The sequence below is a fragment of the Lissotriton helveticus genome, chromosome 12, assembly GCF_964261635.1.
Source record: "Lissotriton helveticus chromosome 12, aLisHel1.1, whole genome shotgun sequence".
Classification (NCBI taxonomy): domain Eukaryota; kingdom Metazoa; phylum Chordata; class Amphibia; order Caudata; family Salamandridae; genus Lissotriton; species Lissotriton helveticus.
In genome coordinates this window covers 152,780,677-152,805,207 of record NC_136073.1, presented here as the reverse complement: position 1 = coordinate 152,805,207, position 24,531 = coordinate 152,780,677, and the positions used below count along the sequence as shown (strand labels likewise).

The 24,531-nt window shown below is 43.6% G+C and overlaps 1 protein-coding gene across 2 annotated transcripts in view; it reads right to left on the bottom strand.

The window, feature by feature from the left end:
- The window catches only part of LOC144799615 (hydroperoxide isomerase ALOXE3-like), a 186,609-nt gene that overhangs the window by 5,373 nt on the left and 156,705 nt on the right, over window positions 1–24,531 (bottom strand). For both annotated transcript variants that reach the window (XM_078671024.1, XM_078671025.1), the window contains 3 exons: window positions 5,365–5,486; window positions 4,125–4,225; window positions 2,459–2,629 (listed from right to left, as the gene is read on the bottom strand). In XM_078671024.1, the coding sequence (XP_078527150.1) occupies window positions 2,459–2,629; window positions 4,125–4,225; window positions 5,365–5,486 (394 nt within the window). The remainder of the gene's footprint in view (window positions 1–2,458; window positions 2,630–4,124; window positions 4,226–5,364; window positions 5,487–24,531) is intronic.

The following is a 24,531-nucleotide window of genomic DNA, read 5'->3' as shown; positions in this document are numbered from 1 at the left end:
ACCTTCATACGAGGCTTCCTGTGGATTTCCTCGCTTTGTGTGCTTCCTGAACTGACTGATTTGTAACGGCTGGCACGGCCGTTGAGGAGAGACCACTGCCTAAACAGCGGGCCCGCCCCGGCCTACAACGCGCTGGGAACATCGGGAGGAAGGTGTGCACGCTCTATTTCAGGGCTGGAGCCTGCACAGGTACATTTTGCTCTCTACGAAGCGGGGCAGCCGCAACATGAGAAACAGACATTCACCCACGAGGGAAAGATTGAAATTGCACGAACTAAAAGAAATCAGAGCGCACCTATGTGGTAATACTATGCACACGAACTACGAGCACCAGAAGGCCACAGGATGGCCACGCCCACTGGGGGAAGGTGTTTGGAACTTAAATTGCGCGTGTGCAGCGCGAACTTCTTTTCTTTTGCTGCCACTGATGAAAGGACATCTGGTCCTGAAACGCGTCTGGCCATAGCAAGGAGTGCCAGTTCCTGTGGAGCGACTGCTGGCAAGATTGCAAAATAAATGTGTACCTTCATACGAGGCTTCCTGTGGATTTCCTCGCTTTGTGTGCTTCCTGAACTGACTGATATATATATATATATATATATATATATATATATATATGAAAGAAGTGACTCAAACAGATAGATTTACCAAAGAACAAAAATATATTTCCACTACAACGTTTCAGCTTCCGCCTTCCTCAGGTAGTTTCAAGATGGTAAGCTCAGTGGCTGCACAGATGACACAGCTGAATTTTCAAAAAGCATTTTGAGTGAAGATTCCATTTGGCATGTGGAATCAATGCAGTTCTGAGAGTTCTTGAGATAAGCAGTAATCAGGTTGTATTGTCAGTAATGTTCAGTCCATCTGGATGCAATGATTTTAAACGGTACAATAATAATAAGGCAGCATCTAACATGTCGCTCAACATGCATTATTTATGTGATTCAGTGCCAACGGCAGAGCTGTAAAAACAATATGTAGGCCAAACAGTGAATGACCTCCGCACACGATTCAGGAACCACAAATCAGCAATAATTAATAAGAAAATTGACCAGCCTGTAGCCAATCGTTTTAACCTTGTGGATCATTCACTATCAGATTTGAAGATTTTCCCCGTGGAACATGTCTCAAAGGAAGCACTACCGGACTCCAGGGAAAACTTCTGGATATACCGTTTAAAATCATTGCATCCAGATGGACTGACCATTACTGACAATACAACCTGATTACTGCATATCTCAAGAACTTTCAGAACTGCATTGATAAAATTTTGTGCGCTTTCCGGTGCGCCCCCCGGTGCGCATACCGGGCGCTCCCCCCGCGAAAATCGAATTTTTTTTTTCCGCCCCGCGGGCCCCTTTTATGGCCCCCACATCACACCTAGGAGGTCAGGAGGGTTCTACCCTGCCCCCTTTTGGTCGTTTCCCCCTTTGTTTTTTGCCACCTCTTGTGTCTCGATCCTACCGAGACACAAGATGGCGGTCGCTGCGGACTGTTTTGAATGTTTTGAATGTTTACAGACACCCGAGAGACAATCAGCTTTCCGTACGCAAGTCGCGTGGCGCGCCCGGAGCGCCCGGAGCACTCCCCGGGGCCTACCGGGGCGCGGCTATAGATATATACATTTTTTGAACCTAAATTACTCAAAATCCTCTGGAGCACATATCTTGAGACATAGCAAAGGCACATCGGGCTACCAGTCCCTACAATTTTGCCAAGTTTGGTGAAAATCCATTCAGCCGTTTGAGCTAAAAGTGCGACCGACCGCCCTATGGAAACTACCATGGGGAAAACACGTTTTGGGACCCCCTTTTATCTCGGCCCCCGCTTGACGAATCCCCCCCAAACTTTCAGAGAAGGAGCGGAGCGCCGCGAGGCAAAGTTGCTGAAAAATTCAGGCAGATTCCTCAACCGGCGCCAAAGTTATTCCCAATGGAATGTTGCGATTTCCCTATGGAAATCAATCCTAACTATAACTACCTACTGGCGACCGCCAGTAGGTAAAATATATATATATATATATATATATATATATATATATATATATATATATATATATATATATATATATATATATATATATATATATATATATATACATACATATATTTATGTATTGTGATTTTATGTTTTTTAATCTGTCTTTTATGATTATTTTATAATTGAATAAATATTTAATAATTCAAATGAGTCTAGCTAGTTACTATACATTGTATTATTGTTGGTGTGTTGCATTCACTTTAGCACAAAAGCAGCATATTTGTTCAAAGCATGGATAGCATCTTTGGTGAATTTATTCCATCATACAAAATTATCTATGCAACAATCCATCTTACTGAAGACAATGTTAGACAAAAGCTCATGCCAGGTATTCCTAATTAAAAAAAGTCACAAGGAGGTACTGTTTACCCACAACTTGGGAAACCTACCATATGCAAGGAGAAAATAGAATGCTTACCGTGTCACCTGGCTCCTCACTCAGGAGCCTTACAGCCAGCATTAAGGCAGTAGTAGTGCCCACCTCGGGCAAGATCTCGAGGACACTTTCCAGGGTTGCTGTGCCTTTGGTCTTGGGGGGAGGTTGGCGCATTGTGCAGGGACTGTTCGGCATCCAGGAGAGAAAATCAAACTACAGTGGCACAAGCCCAAAAGAAAGAAATAACAACACTTGAATGCTGCAGATAATTTAATTAAGAAGATGTGTATAGCACCAACAGCCGGGGTAGTCAGAGTGCTATATAAAAACAATTTCACTTGAAAATCCAACATATGTTACATCAAAAAATATAATTGTTAGACAAAAAGAAATTCAGTGCAGGAAAGTTTGTTTGCTAGGTATCAAATTACCATTGGAGGGAAGGTTGGAAAAGTTTGTGTTTCAGTCAGGAGTCAGGATGCCAGCTAGAGTTGATGTACACAGAATTATCACAGAGCGAGGAGAAATTCCAAAAGGATATGAACATTGAGTCTCCTTCTTGAGGTATCCTTTCTCAGCTGGTAGTGTACCATCTTTAAAAACATTGCCTGGTTACTAGGGTGCAAGGGGGAAACAAATCTGTGCAATGGCCACCATGAGTAAAGGCTGCCCGATTGTCCACATGCGGACTTATGTTCCTGTCCAAAGGTGAACAGGGCCCATTACTGAAGCTTTTATTTCTAATAAATCTTGAACCTCCCCATCCAGAGCAATTCCCTCTTGTAAACCTCTGGACCTCCTCAGGTCAACTTCTAAGGTCACAAATTTGCAATGTGCTCTACTGATTCCCTTGTACTGCTATGTGTATACAGTATTCATATATTGCACACCTTGGGCCAGATGTAGGTAGCCAAATACCGGTCGGTAACGGCCGAATTCGGCCGTTACCGACCGGTATTTGGCTTTTGAGATGTAGGTGCCTGAAAACAGGCCATTTCGGTAATTTTACCGAATCTGTAAATATACCGGTCGGTAAATTTACCGACCGGTATTTTTACAGAATCGGTAAAATCGAGATGTAGGTGGGACTCTTCTGAGTCCCACAAGCCCTACAAAATCGGTATTTTACCATCAAATACAAGTTGATGGTAAAATACCGATTCAGGTGTGCATGCACATGTGTGCATGCACACCTGTGCCATATGACAGGCAGACCTGCCCTTAGGGCAGGTATGCCTGCCACATGGCACCTGAACCCGTTTTGTGGGTGCTAGAGGGTGTCAAAGTGACACCCCCTGCACCCTTGTGAAATTCGGTATTTACCGATTCGGTAAATACCGACCGGTAAATGCCCAATCATTCCTATGAATGAATGGGCATTTACCGTTCGGTATTTACCGAATCGGTAAATACCGAATTTTACCGATTCGGTAAATGCACATCTGTATTTACCTACATCTCGGTACTTATATTTTACCACTTCTTAAATACCGAATCGGTATGATTCGGTATTTAAGAGGTGGTAAAATAATTTTACCTACATCTGGCCCCTAGTCTTGAAATAGAAAAGTACTGATACTGTGTCACTGCTTGTTAATACCATCACATTTTTAAGATGTTTATGGTACAGATGAGTTTGTTAGACTCTTAATTTCAATTAGTTATTTTTCCCTACTACCTACAGTACTAGAAGTATATTCGCAATTACCTGCCCAGTGTTGACAGCAGCATGCTGAGCAGAACTTGTGAAAATCACCATAGTTAGATACTTGATCAATTCAGCACGGGTCTGCAGAGAAGATGGCACTCCTGAAAGAATACCAGAAATACATTTATGAAAATGCACAACACATTAAATTGTGTCAGATCCTGTGCCTCAAGGGCCAGTGGTGGGTCGTTGTGTGGTTGAAATGATTTGTCTGTGAGTTACTTAAGTTTTGAAAAGTTTCTACACATTTACATTAAGGTGCTACAATCCAATGGCATTGATGGCATTGTTGAAAGTGCTCTCTGAGTTCTATTACATTGAAAGATGGTATAGAATTATAGATTCAATTGAGTTCTGAAACCAAAAACTGCATTTTAATATGATTTAAAAAATGAAGTACACACAGAAAATGAATTCCAAACCAAGGGCCCTATTACGATTGCGGTGAATCCGCATCTTCCGGGCCGGCGGAAGCCACCGCCGGCCCGGAGGATGCGGATTCACCGCTGCGTTGTGAGAAATGACCCCCCGCCAGATTTGGATGGCAGGGGGGTCGTCTGCGCACGTGGAGACCGCCTGCCGCTTTTCCGGAGCGAGACCGCGGCGGAAAAGCTCTAATATGATGGCGGTGTCTATCAGACACCGCCAGCCATATTAGGATTTGCATTTTGATATGCCTTTCCGCGGCGGCAATGCCGCCACGAAAAGGCATACGGTCTTTTCTTTGGGGGCCCGTTGCGGGCCCCAAGGGTGAAGGGGGGTGGGGGTGCACATGGGGGGTACCTATGGTACCCCCATGCATTTGCAAGCACGAAGCGGCAGGCACCGCGCGGTGCCTGCCGCTTTGTGCATGCAAATGCACTGCTTGCATTTTTAACATTGCAGCGGGTGCGGCTTCAAGCAGCACCCGCCGCAATGTTAAACATACACGATGTGACCGCCAGGGTGGCGGTCACATCCTAATTTGCACGGAGGGACCGCCGCTGCCCCTGCGGACGGTCCCTCCACCTCTGGGGTGGCGGATGGACGCAGGTCCGTCCGCCATCCTAATAGGGCCCCATGTTAGAAACTTTTCATTTCTTAACGTTGAATGACACTTCAAGCATGAAAATTCTTAAAACGTTTGATTTCACAATCTGCCTCAATGTTTTGTGGTTTGCTATCAAGCCAAAATCAGTGAGAAGAATGTGAATGGGGAGGATGAACAAAAACACTTGGCAACAAGGTCAAGCCATCATACCTGATGATTTTCTCTCAAGGAAGCCTTCTTTGAAGATCTCCCTCACCCACGCTTGAAGCTCTTGGTCTTTCTGGATGCTCTCATCACCCTTATAGTAGCAGTCCACAATACCAGACACATAGCTAAGAGCAAGAGAAAATGGAGTAGCGTCAATGGTTGAAAGACCACATTAAACATTTCCAAATCAAGAAAGATCAAGCTCTACCTCTTACTACTGAGAAAGTAAGCATTTTCATCTAACATTTATTAAGCATGTGTTTATAAGACAATTGTATAACAAAAGTTCTGCATGTGTCTCCTATAGAGATTGACACCTGCGGGGGTCAGCAGACAACCATATCTGATTGCCATTAGATAAAGTATATATTTTTTTATGCAGTCTGTTTTCTTCAAAGGAAACATGGCTACATTTAAAACTAAGGGGCCAATTACAATTTTGGGTGGAAACTTTCTGCCAAACGCTGACTCGGAATCGGAACCAACCGACTTGTGGTCAGCGGTTCCGCCTGCCCGATTATGATGCAACTGAACATTTTTCGGTCGGAGTCCCATTGACTTTTATGGAAGCCTGTGTTCCGACTGACAACACAGGCTCCTATGGAGAAATAGGGTGTGTGTGTAAAACCCTGTTGCAGGCACCCCACGGTACCTGCCACACAGTGCAGGGTTTTCCTGGGGGGTCCCTTAGGTACCCCCTCGGACCCAAACCAGAGGAGGCTGCAGGGTAAAGGGAGCCCTCCTAGGGCCTCAAAAGTCACTTTCTGAAAGCCTTTCTATGTCGGATAGACCGACTCGGAAAAGCTGCTGGAAATCGACATCGTATTCACACGAGGTCGGAAACTCTGTCTACGGAGGTGTACAATGCAGCTCCGACCAATTCGGTTTTTCCGAGAGGCAATCGGAATCGATTCTGAATGACAGTGTGGTTTACCTCCTGACCTTGAGCATCGTAATCAGTCAGGTGGATTGTAAACCGACTGAGTCGGTTGGATGGGTTCCGACACGGTCAAGGAGATTCTGACTGTCAGGAGGGGGCTTTCTGCCGGACATCGTAATTGGCCCTTAAGTTTTCTTTTTTAAGTTTAAAAGTTGTCTGCGGTTCCCTTGGACCACTGTTTATTCCAGAACAAGCTTTCTTTTACATTCACAAAGGGGAGTGGGTCACCTTCTCCTTTGTGAATGGCTTACCACCTCAAGACGGGAGTAATCTTTGAATGTTTGCAACCGGGTTTTTTGTCATCTTGTGCTGATTGAGTATTTAATAGGGACATCTACAAAACATCTGTTACAAACAGTGAATCAGTATGGGATCATAATCCCATTTTAGGATTCAGTAAAGGTTTACCGACTCCTAAATTGTTACTATACTCAGATCCAGGGATTTTCAATTGTAAAGTTAGTTTTGCCTATCTGCCCTAACTTCAACAGTGGTGTACACATGCTCATCACACCTCCACTCGATAGAGAACACTTTCTATGGCTTCTCTACATGTACATTCGATCAAGAGCAAACACTTAGGGCCATATGTACAAAGCCATTTTACATTTCCTTATGTTGACATCACTATTTCAGGCCTTTTGGAAATGCAAAATTGTGTTATAATAGGTGCGAAAGCCATTTTTGATGGTGCAATTTGCGCTTTCCATCATGTAGAAGTCACATTGTTTGCATTTCGATTTTGGAATCGCAAATTGGTATTTAGAAACAGCGAATCGCTCATACTATAAACAAAGGTTTTCCGCATTGTGATTTGTCACAAAATGGCCATTTAGAAAACGCAAATACCATCAAAGTATATCAGGTAGTAACGAGGTGGAAACTGTAAAAAGTCACCCAAACACATCTGTCTCTTTCAGAATGGCAGCTCTGTATGTCTTGGGAAGGAGGATAAGGAATTTGGCTGGTAGGCAGAGAAGGAGGAGAAAGCAGAGGATATTTAGGGTTGGCGTCACCCTGTTTGAGCAGACTGAGGAGGCGATGGATGTGCTGGGGAGGGTGCCCAGGTTTGTGACGTGCACTAGTCAGGATCAGCGCACCGTCCAGCCGCTGAATCACAGCTGGGTTGATATCCTTGACCCGGAGTAGGATCTACTCAAAGTTGGGATTCTGAGGCTCGGCGAGTATTAATTAATTGTTGTGTTTGTTTTCTACCATGCAAAAAATTTTTTGCCGAATAGCATGCTACTCACACTTAGACATAAGTTACGTATCGTTTACATTAGAATATTATTATTATGTGATACAGTTTCAGCTAGGCAGGTGCTCAGCGCTACCTGATTGTACTCATCTGCGCTCACTCTTGCTGGTACCCCTAAAGTCCACCTAGCCCCTATCAAATCCGTTCTTAACCTCACTGCCAGGCTTATTTCTGACTGTAAGCATTATGATCACATCTCCCCTGTTCTCAAAAACCTTAAATGGCTTCCGATCGAAGGCAGATCCACCTACAAGATCGCCTGCATCACGCACAAAGCCCTTCATCAAAATACCCCATCTTACCTCTCTGACAAACTTCAAAAAGCGGGGTTTACTAGAACAATGAGGAGCATTATCCCTCCTCTGTTAAAAAAGAAATCAACTCAGTCTCGCTCGTTCTCTGGTAATGCGCCTTCCGCCTGGAATGCCCTTCCCAAAGATCTACGTTGCACCCCTCCTACCCCTACTTTAAAAAATACCTCAAGTAGCTTCTTCTCAATAAATACTGGGGTTCTTAATTTATTTATTGTCACTAGCCATGAACTCCTCCCCCTTACACTGTCTATATTGGCCCCCCTTTACTTATAGTTTCACCCCCACCCTCCTCCCCATCATATTTCTCTCTTTCTATTCACACACCCACCGCCACCCCCCTTTTTCCCTCTCATACTACCCACCTCTTGCCTCCTGCATTCCACCTACCCCTCACCCTCCACAATTGTCCCTCACCCTCTCGCCTCTCCATCTTCTGACACACTATATAATCTTCACTGTCTTCCAGTTGTGATATTTGATTTAGATCTTCCTAATTTAAATCTTTTTTGCCTCATTTTCTCAATTGTACTAAGTTTGTCTGTTATTCTGTGTTTCCAAATCCTGTAAAGCACTCTGATACTCTTGGGTCCAGCTAGCGCTATATAAATCCTTATAAATAAATAAATAAATAAAGAAGCCATTTCACACTCTCTGTCCTCCTATCACCAAAGGCAATCCGCGATATCAATGAGTTAGCTTTCTCTGTGACTTTCTTTTTGTGGCTCATACAGTCCCAAGTTATTTCACAGTGATGTATAGTATGCATCTATGCATTGCAAAAAGGGAGACTGAGTTAGTCCATCAAGGGGGTTGACAAATGATAATAGAATTAAAGATCACTCATTGCAATGTATTAATTCCAAATGTAGGTTTTGTTAAGGAACTTTGGAATAGAGATTTAAGGATTAGTATGGCTAACTCAATGACAGTTGATAGACTCAAATCTAGTACTATAGGCAATCTGTTTTAGATAAGTACAGTGTGACTGCATTTGCCTGTCATAATATTTTGTTTATCTTCTTCCTTTCTTACATCAGCATCCAAGGCCAAGAAGAAGGGAAGTGTAGAACAGGGGAAGAGCTGGGGAGTAGGGGCCGACCACCAGCACCACCAATGAGGGCTCTGCTCAGCCTTGTAAGTCCTAGTATTTATTAATATTACTTCCCTTATATTGGGTTTTATGATTGTTGTAGGCTGAGGGTAGAATCTTGGATTATTGGAATGTTTGTGCTGGGTACCAGGATGGGACTTGCTACCTGGAGCCTACTGTTGCCGATGAGAAATAAAGTTGCTCTGACACACTTTCCAGTCCTTTTACTTTCACGTGGTGATGAGGGCCAGATATGAATCCATGTGTGCAAAGCACAAAGGATAAGCTCTTTTACCTCTGCCCACTCTGCTACTTTAACATTTTGCCATTTTTTATTTTGTATACTTTTTTCCAACTGCCCTATCCAATTTTTGTTTCATTCCTGTTATCCCTGCATTATCTTTTTGGCTAAAGGTATCTATGGGTGAAAGGATGGTTGAAAGAAAGGGTGTATACAGAATGGATGAATAATGGATTAGAAATTTTAGTAAAAGACTGATTGGGAGAAAATAAAACTTAACTCATGGTAGCTATGGGTGAATATAGAAGAATGAAAGAATGAATGAATAATTGGAGTGCTTGGCTGAGTGAAGAAGGGAGTTTTTCTGGAGAGGGACATGCTGCTTACCTACTTTGTTTACTTTGTTTTATGGTTATCAAAGCTTGGATTCAAAGTGGGGGGTATTTTTTAAATGTTTGTTCTACTCTCTTGACTCACTGTATCTTTTAATCAAGGCAGAAATGTATCCCACTCATCATCATTCATCACCCTTCCCCCTGCCCATGGCATTTCACCACCCATGACCGAAGTGCAGTATTGTTCAATTTCTTGACTGCAGTGTTGGCTGTGCAATGTGGACCTGCTTCAGTTAATGCAGCAGTTGCAAAGTTTTCAATGATTTGCAACCAAAACACACAAGGTGTTTTTTCCTTCACCCACTCAGTCACCTCTTAGTACTTCACTCCTTTATTCTTTCCTATGTTCTTCTGTACCAGCTTACCAAAAAAAAGAAAAAAACATTCTTGCATGTGCCACATTTTATGGCCATGTGTAATGATTGCAAAATATATTTCATGGTTTCCCATAAAAGATTTATTTTATATTAGTTCAGATTGTTTACTTTCATCTACTGCATTTACTGAATAAACCAAAGCCTAATAGTCATTTCACAAATTGATTATCAGTGACACCCCTCTATTCTATATGAAAAGCTCTACCTACCCACCCAATCCCTTTAGATTACCATGCAGTAGAGTAAGTCAAGTTTCCTTTCCTTACTGCCCATAAAATGAATTTGTTTTAAATAATTTGGAGTGGTGGGCAAGGCCAGTGACTGAAGTGGGAGTAAGTGCCTTGTTTGATTTAAAGTTTGGCATATGGGATACACTGTGACAAATGTGATAAATAAAATCTATACAGCCTGTTCCTTTCACTATAGTGCAGTGCATCGTTTTCCCCAATATCTGCTTACGGCAAACAGGATATCTGCATTTTATATGTAAGTTGTGTGACGTAGTATCTTATTTATTATTCATCTGCCTCTTCGTACTCAGGTTAGACAGTGAAAGGCATTTGGAGAATAGCAGGAGCATTGCAAATACAGATAGATAATTGTCAACTACAGCTGCCCCACCTGCAGACAGTAGCAAAGTACTTGACGTGCTAGCTAAAATTCCTCCCTTAATTTAGCACAATGCAACTTGAACTCCATAGTACATAATGCCTTACTCATTGAGAGGTAATTTATTTAAAAATTTTCTACTCAAAGTGTCTGTTTAGTAACTAGAAAAGTCTTTTAAAGAAAAACAAAATCAAATCGCATTATTTAAATCCAGTGTTGTTCTGCCTTAATACTTTTCTGCCAGATAATCAGTGCTTTTTATGCGAGGCACATGTGGGTTAAATATACAATTGGCCTTGTGATGCTCCAATCATAATCACATCAAATTCTAATGGCACTAGGGTACCAGCAATTCACTGCCACACACTAATTTCGAACAATTGTTTGCACAGCGCATTATTTACAAATTTTCTTTTTTCTTTTTGTTTTTTCTTGATATAGCTACTCCTGCTGGTCCACCTGTAACACCCAAAAGGCAGGAGATAGCAGCCCAGCTGCAGCGGCAGAGGCTGGACACTATCCAGCTAAAATATCGGCAGCTGGTGGTTCAGGTGGCTGAAATATCTGCCTTGAAGTCCGGCCCCAGTGCAGAAAGTCAGCCACATCTTCTTGCCTCCTGGCCATTCTACCATCAGTGCCCCTGCCAGCTGTCAAGAGCCTTAATGGAACTACTGCCCTCCTCCCGCTCTGAGTGGACATTGCTGAGGCCCATCCTGCAGCAACTGGACCATATGGAGAGGCGTGCGGCGAGCTGGCAGGACAGGTTAGAGCGGATTCTGGACCAGCTCCAGATCCAAATGGACAATGCCCCCTCTTTGCCCTTTTTAAATGTTTTGGTTTTGGTGTGAGGGACTTGTTGTGGGTAAAAAGGGTGGGAAGGGAGTTGGAACTGTTTTTTTTTAATTGTTGGACTTTTAGACATTGATTGTGGAATGGGATTGGGTCAGTTTATTTGGGGACATGATTGGGCCTGGTGTTCTGTTTTGTAAAATAATAAAGGGGAAAATGTTATTTCTTCATGATTCATGCCTAAAGTAATTTATTGGTGTCCTTTTCTGGTCTCCTGATTTACAGACCACCGGGTTCTAGATCGGACTTTAGCCGCGATCTACTCAAAATCTTAGAACGCTACTTTGGTTGTGCCCATCTGACTGTTATGGGAGACTTTAACTTCCATTTATAGGATCTAGGCTCCAGTGAAACTCTCACCTTGGTGGACTACCTGGCTGCATGCGGTCTACGGCAATTGGTAGACAGCCCCACCCATCGGGCTGGTCACACACTAGATGGGGTTTTTTCCAACGACCCCAGACTTACGATAGGTCCCCCTATCCCCCTTGTGTGGTCTGATCATCTAGCTGTCCCTCTGGAATTCAAATCCCCCTCTCCTTCTATGCCTTTGCGCGACCTTAGGAAAAGGGAACTAAAACGAAAATATAGGAGAATTTCTAATGATTCCCTGGCCCCCATTATGGCCAATGCCAAGACTATCCCCCCGGGGGACGTCAGTGCCGCTGCTCTGGAGCTCTCTAACTCCATTGCTAGTGCAGTGGATCTCCTGGCCCCTGCCTCATACCGCTACTCAGCTAGGAAGAGACCCTCGGCCCCCTGGTTTTCGGAAACACTTAGGCTCTTAAGGCAGGACTGTAGGAAACAGGAAAGACTCTGGTGAATGAGATGGGATCTTAGGGAAAGGGAAAAGCACAAACCCCTCCTTAGAGAATACAAAACAAAGGTAATTAAGGAAAAACAGGCCCATTTTTCCAACTTAACGGCTTCCCTCACTTCTCCTAGGGAACTGTTCAAAATTGTTGACTCCTTGTGCACCCTGCAAACCCCTGATCCTACTGTAGGTTCCCAAGAGTTGTGCGATAAAATCTCTCTATTTTTTCATTCTAAAATAGTGGACATTTATGCCACTCTTGATTCGCAAAGGGCTCTGCTGGGTTCTCCTCTTCCACTGGCCCCATCCCTCACAGAGTGTCGCACAAAGGATTCCCATATGAGCCTGTCCAATTTCCCTCCTCTTACCTACCAGCAGTTAGACCTGCTTCTGAATAAAACCAAATCTGAATCTCCTTTGGACCCGTGCCCTCCTAAGACCCTGAAGGATTGTAGGGATGTTTTGCTGCCCCTCTTCCTCGAGGTGATGAACCAGGCTATGGTGGAAGGCACCTTTCCATCTTCTTGGAAAAAGGCAGTGGTCAAGCCTTTATTGAAAAAGCCGACATTAGATCCAGAGATTCTAAAGAACTTTCGACCAATATCCCTGCTTCCGGCCCCAGCAAAGATATTTGAAACACACCTTAACCAACATTTGACGGCCTTTCTGGACACCTCTGGTCATCTGGACCTGTCTCAACATGGTTTCCGGAAGTTCCATAGTACAGAGACAGCTCTCATGGTGGTCGTAAACAACATCCGCTCGAAGGTCGACCAGGGCCAGACTACTCTTTTGGTCCTGCTCGACCTGACAGCAGCCTTTGACACCCTGTCTCCTTCTATTTTAACAACTCGTCTCAGGGAGATAGGGGTGGAGGGCCCAGCGCTGAGCCTTTTGACCTCCTTCCTCAATCAGAGGGAGCAGAAAGTCAAGCTGGGAGAGTATCTGTCCCCTGCTACACCTGCGCAGTGTGGGGTCCCGCAGGGGTCGGCCCTGAGCCCCACGCTTTTTAATATCTACGTGACCCCACTTCCAGGTTGGTAAGATCTTTTGGGATGGAGGTGGTGTCATACGCCGATGACACCCAAATCATGATGTCCCTCTCCCACTCGGTGAGTACCTCCGCTTTCAGCTTCAGGAACTGCATGGAGGCAGTCTCACAGTGGATGATCCTGAACTCACTGAAGCTGAACGGAGAGAAAACCGAGGTCCTGATCTTTGGCGGAGATCAGGACATCTGGTCAAGCGACTGGTGGCCCCCATCCCTTGGAGCCTGCCCATTGCCCACGAAATCAGCTCGGAATCTGGGCGTAATGATGGATGCCTCCCTTGCTATGGTCCAGCAGGTGAACAGAACAGTCTCCACTTGCTGGGGGGTCATCAGGATCCTGAGGAAAATCACCCATTATCTTTCCCTGCAAGCACGTAAACAGGTCGTGGTTGCCTTAGTCGCCTCAGGGCTAGACTATTGCAACACGCTCTACTTGGGCATCAATAAAGGCCTGATACAACGCTTGCAGACTGTCCAAAATGCGGCGGCTAGGTTTGTCCTGCACGCCCCAGCCTTTCTTCTGCCACTTCAGCTAGGAAGAGCCTGCATTGGCTCCCGATTCAGGCCAGGATCACCTTTACGATCCTGTGCCTTGTCTATGGGGCCCTGTTCGGCGAAAGCTCTGAAGGCATAAGATCTCTGCTGGTTCCATACATTCCCAGCAGAAACCTTCGCTCCTCCAGCAAGAATCTCTTGTCCGTCCCTCGGGTGCGTAGAGTCAGACGGGGAGGAAGGGCCTTTTCCTCTCTGGCCCCTAAACTCTGGAACACCCTCCCCCCTGAATTAAAAGCACAACCCTCTATCGTGCTCTTCAGGAAAGCGTTAAAGACATGGCTCTTCGCCGAGGCATATCTGTAATCTGGCACTCTGCTTCGATATTATGGTTTTCTGTTAGGCGCCTTGAAGCCCGCTGGGCTAAGTTTGCGCATTATGAGACTGTTTTCATTTCATTTCATTTTCATTCATTACTTTGCACTGCTGAATTTGTACCCAGCCTGCTTTTTTCTAATCTACTTATACAAGTGTATACGGGTTAGTTATAGTTAGCTATATACCCGGTAACAATCTTGACCAATAAGGAGATGCTGCCATGACCTATATTGCCTATAACAGTCTAGATAAATGATTACGTATCTGCAGTAGCAGTTAGTTGCTTACTTACTAACTTGCATAGTTGACTTCCCTCCATAGTTCTTTTACCCAAATTTGGATGAAACAATAATAGGGACGGCATCACAAATTCACAAGCAATGTCTCACTCCCACCCAGGGGAGTTCCAACTGTAGGATTAATCAGAGGGATTATCAATTGCAGGCAACTCACTAGAAATAAAAACACCCAGTTAGTGGGTTATAAATTACAGTGTAGCTTTACATGCTTTACAAATAATTGAGACCAGACTAATACATGACACAACAAAGAATATCGGATAGTGATAAAATAACAACATTTAGCAAGAGTAACTTCATTTTAGCAATAGGGAGCTAGTATTTAATTAAAACTAAAGTTACAAAATCGTCGGGTCATGAAAAGTGGACTTGAAGCATGTTCGCAATAGAAGGCCTGAATGAGGATGCTGACGACTGATATTTAACATATGAATGACTTTCATTTGCAGCATGGGTAAATAGGGCCAGTGTGGGCTATTGCTTAGGTAATAGAAGATTCTAGAGTGAATTGGTGTCACTTTCCCCACATCCGCCCCACCAAGTGTGTGATTCATTTAAGGTGTAAATTAAGTCAGACTTCAATTAATTGCAGAGCCCGGGGGAAGAGGATTAGGTGTGTCAAAGACAAACACTACACATGGACAATATTCATCTGGGCGATAAGCAGCACATCGTCATCAATATGTTGTGGAAGAAAACGAAGAAATGAGTATGACACAGTACAGTTAAATGCACTGCAAACAGAACTTCTGCCCCAGAAATGCAAGTTATCAGCTATCTAAATGTTCTGTCTTCTAGGTTTGAAAAAAACTAATTATGGAGGAGTGAACCCACCTAGTTCTAAAAATATTATTGTTAAAAGAAAAATGATACTGTATTGCAAACTTAGGAGGTGTTTATGTGTTCTCCTCTGGAATGTCCATCACTCTTGGGTGCCTGTCTGGACTGATTTGGTAGGTAAGCAGGAGTGTTGAGCTCAGCTTTCGCCTTTTATTAGTGCAGGAGATGAGAAGGACTGCTGATTATAAAACAGAAACTATATTGTAGAGTCAAGGGGAAGGAAAGAAGTAAGGTACGTTTCATTAGGAGTGTACCAAAAAGTATCAGAGGCAGAGAAAAAAAGAGGAATCAGAGTTTCACTTTTGCCAAAAGTGCAACACACACACTCCGAAGCATTTTACAAATCAGCACACCTCTCTCCTTTTCACATTGCTGAGTACTAGGCCTCAGAGTCATGGTTTCCCTTTGAAGTCAATACATTCTAGCTGTTGATGAGGCAGTTCCTCCCTGAGTTCTTCCATCCTCCTCCTGATTCCGAGTAACTCAATGCCAGTCATGAACCGAGCAAGATAGATGTGCAGTACACTGCCAATGAAGAACAAGTAGAGAAATAGAATGAAAGTATTTTGTATAGGTTTTTGTTTGCTAATTAAAATGACTGGTCTGGTCTCTGAAGACACAGAAAAAAGAAGTGGACCCTGCAAGTAAATCTCGCTAAGTGTGAAAGGGCCACTCACCTTCAGGAAAAATGATCACCCATCATTCAGGCCCCATACAATGTAAATCATCTAAATCAAGTTCCCAAATTACATTGTATTGCCCTCCCTCACTGTCTGCCACCAAATGAATAGGAAATCATCACTCACAATCTCTCAATAATATATCACACATTGCTGCAATGGTTACCAGTTCAAATCCAAGCATGATGGGAGGTACACAATTGTATCTTCTCTTTGATGCAATCAACAGATTAGAATTTGGCAGTCTGTAAATCGAATTAACTTCTGGGTCAGCCCTTCTAGCTGATGAAAAAAATTGATAGGAGTAGACTGTACAGTTAATTTCAGCTAAGGAATATTGTGAAGGCCAATCACCCTCAGGAAAAGAATATTACCCATCATTCAGGTCCAAAATCTAACAAATTCTCCAAATCAAGTTCTCAAATTATAGTTGAACACCCTCCCTCACTGTCTGCTATCACATGAATCATCAGTCATCACTCACAATGACTTAATAATATATCACTCATTGATGCAATTGTTACCTTTTCGAATCCAAGCAAGGTGGTAGGTACACAATTGTATCTTATCTTTGATGCAAGCAACAGATTGGATAATGGCAGTCTTGTAAATCAAGTGATCTTCTGGGGCAGCCCTTCTAGGTGATGAAAAAAAGAAGGATAGGAGTGGACAGTACAGGCTAATTTCCACTAAGTTATATTGTAAAGGCCAATCACCCTCAGGTAAAAATGATCACCTATCATTCAGACCCCAAACATTGTACTTCATCTGAAGCTAGTTCTCAAATTACAGTTGAACCTCTTCCCTCAATGTCTACCACATGAATCATCATCACTCATAATCACTCATTGTTGCAATGGTTCTGGTGACCGCTTCCAATTCAAGCACGAGCAGGTTAGGTAGGCAACACATTGGAATCTTGAAAATCAATGATCTTCTGAGCCAGTCCTGCTAAGTGGTGAAACAAAGCATAGGAATGCAAGGGAGGCAGGCGTTGTCTCCAATGTGATGGCTTCCTCACTTCACACTGGGCAAACTGTAATGCTGCCACATATATGACTAAAATAAGGTGAAGCAGCATAAATCTGAAATAAACATAATGTTCTACTAGCTACATTTTTTGTACTTTTTGGGGGGGAAATAAAGAAGTTCAATAAGAAATAATTACAAAGTTCAATGGTGGAACTGGCATACCAGTCAATGAAGTAGAGTTTGTCCTCAAACTCAGGTGGTTCACCCAGAAGTTGGTCAGCCAATACACTTTATTCTGACCAATTATCCTCCTCCTCCCGTGCTGTTTCAGGAAAGGTGTAATTGTGAGGTATGAAATGTTGGTTCATTTTGCTCATGGCAAATCGCTCCATGCTGAGCTCTGACCATTGGCGCATATTCACATACCAATACAGCGATGGGTTTGGATTTACATAGACCTATTTTAGATCATCCAGATACTCCCGGAACATCCTCTGGATGGTCATTGGTGCTGCTACTTGCTCAACCCTTTTTGCCATCATCTCTGTATTGTGCTTAAGCCCTGCAGATTGATACCAATAAAATGCAAAGATTGGGTCTGGTCCTTCAATTGCTGTTGTTGCCGGTGTTCTGGTTGATGGTGTTGTTGGCAGCTGTGACACAAGACTGCCCTCTCTGGAAGTTGAAGGCAGCACCCCAGAACTGCCCAGTTGGACTCTAACTGCCAGCCGTTGTTCTTACAAATCTCCGGCTCACTAAAAATCCACCTCCTGTACTTTGAAACATTCTCTTCAGAAAAAGGAATGAAAGTGGGAACAATTTTTTTTTTACCTTGGATCAAGTTGTGTGACACAGACATACTGTTTGGGTGAGATGATGTCATTTTGCAGCCTTGCATTGGAAACTAATCAAAAGAGTAATTTATATGCCTGGACTACCGATGGGCTGGAACTGGATGATGAAGATTGGCAGGCCGCGATATCCTCTCCTAGGGAGGTCGCGATTCCGGCGCGTCTGCGACTGATTCAGCTGAAAATTCTGCACCGTGTCTATGTCACAGGTCCCCGATTGATGCGTATGGGTTTCTCTGAGGATGGACTGTGTCGGCGGGGATGTGGTATACTTGCTACTTTCCTCCATATTGTATGGGAGTGTCCGGTGGTTGTGTCCTTTTGGAAGGGAATACATGAGGTGATGAGTGAAGTCACGAATGTTCAGCTACTACCTGAAGCCAGGCGCTGTCTATTGAATGTATGGGAACCGAATGATTGTAATGTTGCCCAGACTCAGTGGGTGACACTGGGGAACGTGGTTGCGAAGAGGGACATTGCACAATTGTGGGGGTCTCAGAGGGCTCCATCGGTCTCCGGGTGGGAAGACAATATGGACTGGTGCATGTTCAGGGAGAAGATCGTTTATATATCCCGTGGCAGGCCCAAAAAATGGGGTAGGATATGGAACCAGTGGAACGCGTTCCGAGGAGATATATGTGAACCCCCTTTCATTAATCCCCCTGATATTCCTTGTTCCCCTTGATTGTACGTTTTGGCTCCTTCCTGTACTGTATCACCGATAGATCATTGGCTCTGGGTCCCCGTTCTGCCCCCCCCCCCTTTTTTTTTTTTTCTCATCTCATGAAGAATCTCTTGTTTTTCATATTGTTATCTGACTGCTTCTCCCCGCACCATATGGAACAGATATAATAACTGGAATATAGCCTTGTTTTTTCTTCATTGTTCTTTTTGTTTAGATGTTATAAAAATGAAACCTTTCTATATCCTGTCATTCTGGAACTTACCGATTTTGACTACTATGGCTGCCGGACCCCTGGTTGTCGGCTGATGAGCTGTGTATCACACTGTTGATTTGCGGTATTGCACTAGCCGGCCCAATGGGTTGTAGGCATATCTCTGTATTTTATTTCTTGCAAATAAAGGTTTTTACAACAAAAAAAACAAAAAAAAAGAGTAATTTATGATTCAAGGCATGTGCTTCTGTGTTTTTGTTCACACCGGCGAGGGCAAACCCTTCAGACACTTTCTTTAGCTGGTCCTGTAGCAGATGCAAAAACAGGTTAGCATGGCCCATCGTATACATCCTTGGTAACTTCCTGTGTGAAAACCTCAAATAGGAGTAGCATTTGTGTCAGGCACTTGACCAGGCCCCATTTGTCCACATCCATGGTCATAGCTTTCCTTACTTCATCCCCTTCTCTTTGAATGACATAGTCATTGATCTGTTTGAACTGCTCAAACAGACTTTGCAACATGTAATGAATCGAGTTCCAACGTGTTGGTACCTCCTGTGTAAGGGCTTTAACCAGTACTCTTGTAGCATGCTGAATAATCCACACCTGCTTCAGGACTTTAAAAGAATGGCTGAAATGAGTGCAGATTCTTCCGCAGGTGGTCAGTATGCTGCTGACTATATATTCTTTTTTTCAAAAGTCTTGCACCATCAGCTTGATGCAATGGGCCAAACACAGGACTCTGAAATAGCCACTGTCTACAATGACCTTGACTATGTGACTGCCATTGTCTGTGGCAACAAATCCAATTCAGAGACCTCTCGGTCGCAGCTATTCAGAAACATTGCTATCAAATTCATTCAAGATGTTTGTAGCAGTATGTGATTTCTCCATGGCAAACATGGCCACTGGTGCATGCCGCCAAACTTTGTTAAAATGTTTGTCAGGGCCAAGAACTGTAGATATCTTTTGCTTTACCCCTGGAAAAGAGACCCAGTGTGTAGTGATACACATGTAATCAGTTACCTGACAACTGATCTACATTTCACTTGTCAGGTGGATAGTTTGAACAATAATTTGTTACATAGCTTGTCCAATCAGTTACAGCACATCGTGATGCAGCCCTGCAAAAGCAACTCTGGCAAAATAGGACCAACTTAGAACCTTCCATTTCGGGCAGATGGATGCTGTGAATTCTAAGAATCACACTCCTTCCACAAAAGAGAGAGTCCAGTGCTAATATTTTTTCCAGCTTCCCATTGAACAAATGTCCCAATGAGTGATTGCAGTTTTAGGGCCCCTCCTGCCTAACATGCCCGAAATCGTAGCTTGGAATTTTTTCTTCTTTTCTCGGGCCACTGACACAGCCGACTTTTGAAAAATAGGTGATGGTAGACTCAGTGCTCGTCATGGTGGGGCAGTCACTGTATGGTGTGGTGTCACCATCTGACTTTGAACCTTATGCCACTGTGAAGTCGCTGAGGTGGGTGATTCTGCTGGTGCACTGGTGGGGACAGGGCTGCTTTGCATGAGGATGTCACCCTCTTCTTCTTCATCATCACCCCCCACTGTGATTGGACTTGTAGGTGATGGTCCTGGGCTCTACTCACCTTTACCATCATGACCACTTTCAGCAATTGTTTTAAGGCGCTCCTCCCACTGGATTGCATGGTGTTTTTTCATATGGGTCATTTGGCCTTCAGTAAAATAATGTGAACCAGGCTTACCTCGACTAACATGGGTGTTGCAAATGCTGCATACTACAATGTGCTCCCCCTGTGTTCTAAATGTAAAAAAATCTGTAACTGGGGAGAAGTACTTTTTACTGTGCCACTGCCAAAGCCTGAAGAAGAACTGGAGGTAGGTTGGGGTGTTGTTGATTGCCTCTTTGCAGTACTTACTTTTACTGAGGTAGTGGTTAGGGGAGGTTTCAGCTGGGACTTTGCAAAAATGAGAGCTAGCAGTGCTACCTGTGCCACATCAATCAGAAGAGGGTGAATAGCAAAGTTGGACTCCTCTGTGTCACCTTCCACAATGACTAGCTTGTCTTCGTCATTCTCCTCACATTCGCCTTCCATAATTCTAAGGCTTTCAGGAACTTTTCTTTTCCTTTGCCTCTCCTTGACTCTGGCAGGGTCCAATACACTTCCCCATCATCATCTGAAGTGGTGCTTGAAGAAGATGATGGAGTAGTACCCTCCCTTTTCTTGCTTGAGGTCTGGGTGCTAATGATTCTAAAAGAGGAGGCTTTTGACGCCCAGGAAGCTCAGCCTTCAATTCTGCACCAATATTAGGAAGATGTACTATTGCTGCCTACTGCCGGTGTCCACTTTGCTCTGTTTCTTGAAATGATTGGGTACTAGTTTGCAAAAGGGACAAATAAAATTGAACGTTACTGCTCATTCGCATCGCCATGATTGCAGTGACTGCCTTCCTCACAGACTTGGTCTTAGGCTTAGGTTGGCTGGTGCTGTTGATTGCTGCTCCTAGCTTTCTCCCCGGAGGCTGGTGCGGCAGGCACACAATGTTGTCCATAAAAGGTTTCAGCTAATGCGCCACTGGTGGAAAGCATATTTTTCTCACTGACCACTTTCTTGGTGGCAACTTTTTTGGGGCCATCTTAAAGCTCTCCATTGGCAGTAGCACTAAGCTGCACAATTGGAAGAGATTAGAGGACTGACATGTGACACCACTGTACAGGCCTATTGTTTGACAGTACTGTGGGAGATGTCTTGTCTTCTCTTGTGCACTCAAAAGCAAACAAGCAAGAAAAACATTGAGTGAAACGTGGCTTTGTTATAGTTTGAATTAGTACACAAAAGGCCATATTAGTGTGATGTTGACAAAGTGGAACAGCAAGTTAAGGTAGACACATTTAAAACCCTACTTAAAAATATAAATATATTTTTTTACAAAGTTCACAGTGGAAAGAGGACGACTAAGAACAAAACAAATGAGTGGTTTAATAAAAATTGTAAATTAGCCCGCAAAGCGCTTATGGGAGCAATTAAGTTTGGCCTGAGATATAGGATTGCCTTTGAAAGAGAGGCTTATAAAAATCCACAAAATAAGGCCCACAGGAATTGGCATATAGGGCTATAGCAAGATCTACTAGTCGCATCCTGTACTAATAATAGCAGAGAATTCTGGCACCTAATTGTGAAAGTATCAAGATGCCAGGTAGTGGAAGAAGACTTTTATATACTTCCCACAGACCTGGGAGAATCACTTTTGCAATTTATATGTAGGGCCAGTGAACAATGGTGTAGCACCCACAGAGCCCTTACTCCTAAGGCCAGCCATGATTGCTTAACTTTTTCTATAGATGAAACATTCAATGCAATTGTATCCTTGCACAAGGTGAAAGCCCCAGCATTAGATCTGATCCCAGGAGATCTCTATATATCAGAACCCCAAATATGGTGCGTTATTCTCAATTACACATGCAATACCATATTAAAAGGGGCAGAAATCCCTAATTCCTGGGTAGGTGCTGAGGTGGTCCCCATTTATAAAAAGGGAGATAAAAGTGACCCAACATATTACAGGCCTATAAGACATAGATATCGCCCCAAAAAAATTCTGCCGTCAATTGTTGGGGAGAATTAATGATTGGATAAGGGAGGGGGATCTACTAACTCCCATGCAGGCAGGCTTCAGAGTGAAGACAAGTAGTGTAGATCAGCTATTCTATTTCCTCATTATCCTATGGAAATATGTAACAATTGGGAAGGGCGCTCTATATATCATTTTTGTGGATCTCTGCCCTGCCTTCGACTTGGTGCCAGGGGGCAAACTTTGGGCATCTTTGGATAAACGTGGCATCCCAAACTATCTCCTTCAAACCCTCAGGAGATTGCATACAAACAACTATGCCCAAATCAGATGGAGGAAGGAAGGTAGGCTCACAAATCGGATAGTGGTGAGTTGTGGAGTGAGGCAAGGGTGTGTTCTTGCACCAACGCTTTTCACACTCTACATAAATGGTATGATCGCTACACTAATAGAGTGCAAGGACAATCCACCCGAGCTTGCAGGCCAAGAGGTGCCTGCACTGCTCTTTGCAGATGATACCCTGCTCAACTCACGAATGCCAATGGGGCTCCAAAGCCTAGTAGACAAGTTTGAAAGGCCCTCTTTACACCACGGATTAGAAATTAACACCAAAAAGATGAAATTTATGGCTTTTAACTGCCCCAAGTCTTTTAGGCGTAACATAATGCTGAGCTCAACCAGACTAGAAGAGGTGAAAAAATTTGATTATCTTGTATTGCAGTTTATAAATACCCTATCATGGACACCACAACTAGTGAAAAAGCAGCTGTCATTGCAGCATGTGGGGATGACTCAAATAAAAAAACTAAGAAAGTTAATCTACAGACTGTTGACCCCCGCAATTGAAGTATATCAAGCAAAGGGATAAGGGGCAGCACTCTATGGCGCAGAACTGTGGGGACATATTAACGTGACTTTCATCGAAAAAAACTGAAAACTATTTTATTTGATCTGTTTTGGAGCTTCCTCAAAATACCTCACTAATACCAATGCACTTAGACTTGGGCATAAAGAGTGTTGCTCACACAATACATCCGTGACCTCTAAATATTTGGATGCGCACATGGTCAAATAAGTCCCCATTACCAATGAAAGAGTCATTACAAGAAATATTATCGCTGGACACCAAAGGTAGCGTCCAATGGTTAACCCATATTAAGCAAGGGTTGGGCAAACTTGGTATGAGTGACCTATGGCTATTCCCTGAAAATGTCCCAAAAAACTCTGTAAGTCTTCTCAAAAAGAAATACTGGAGCCAAGTAGGGGTCACTTGGTTAAAATGGAATAATGTAGGGGCATTACCAACTTCATTTTTAAATATAAAAGACAAGCTGCAGCAAGAAGAATTTTTGGACAGAATAGAGCCACCCCTTGAAGGGCACTTTATTTAAAATTCAGATATGACACCCTTCCAGTCAACAGCTTTGTTGGCGGACGCTAATGTCTCGACTAGTTGTCCTGTGTGCAAAGGTGTTCTCAAATCAGAAGTTCACTGCCTGTTTATTTGCCCTATGTATAACCAAGCAAGAAGGACCTTGTTAATTCCAATTTGTCGAATTCTGCCAGCCAATCGCTTAGTAGAGATTGTTAGAATCTTGAAAAGCGACTGCACAGAATACCTAGTTTTTTACTTGTCCAGATACTTATTGTATGCATGGATGGTTAGAAGTAGAGAATTAAAATCACAGAATAACTAGGGCCAGGGCAGTGTTCTTATCGTGAAGTATAATAGGTTCTTATCACTCAGACTATATTCAATTCAATTCAATTCAAATAATTTATATAGCGCGCTACATACCCAGAGGGTCTCAAGGCGCTTGAAGAAGGGTGCTTGAGGAAGGGTGGGGGATTACTTGTCGAATATCCAGGTTTTAAGTTGTTTTCTGAAAGCTAGGTGGTTCTGAGTGAGGCGAAGGTGAGTGGGAAGTGAGTTCCAGGTTTTAACCGCCAGGTAGGAGAAGGATCTTCCTCCCATGGTGGTTTTGTTGATGCGAGGTACAGCAGCAAGGGCTTGGTTGGAGGAGCGTAGCTGGCGGGAGGGGGTGTAGAAGGAAAGTCGTGTGTTGAGGCATTCGGGTCCAAGTTCGTAAAGTGCTTTGTGTGCGTGGGTTAGGAGGCGGAATGTTATCCTCTTATTGACGGGGAGCCAGTGGAGGTTTTTCAGGTGGCCAGAGATGTGGTCTTTACGCGGGATGTCTAGTATGAGTCTGGTTGATGCGTTCTGGATGCGTTGGAGTTTTGCGGTGGTACCGGCGTATAGGGTGTT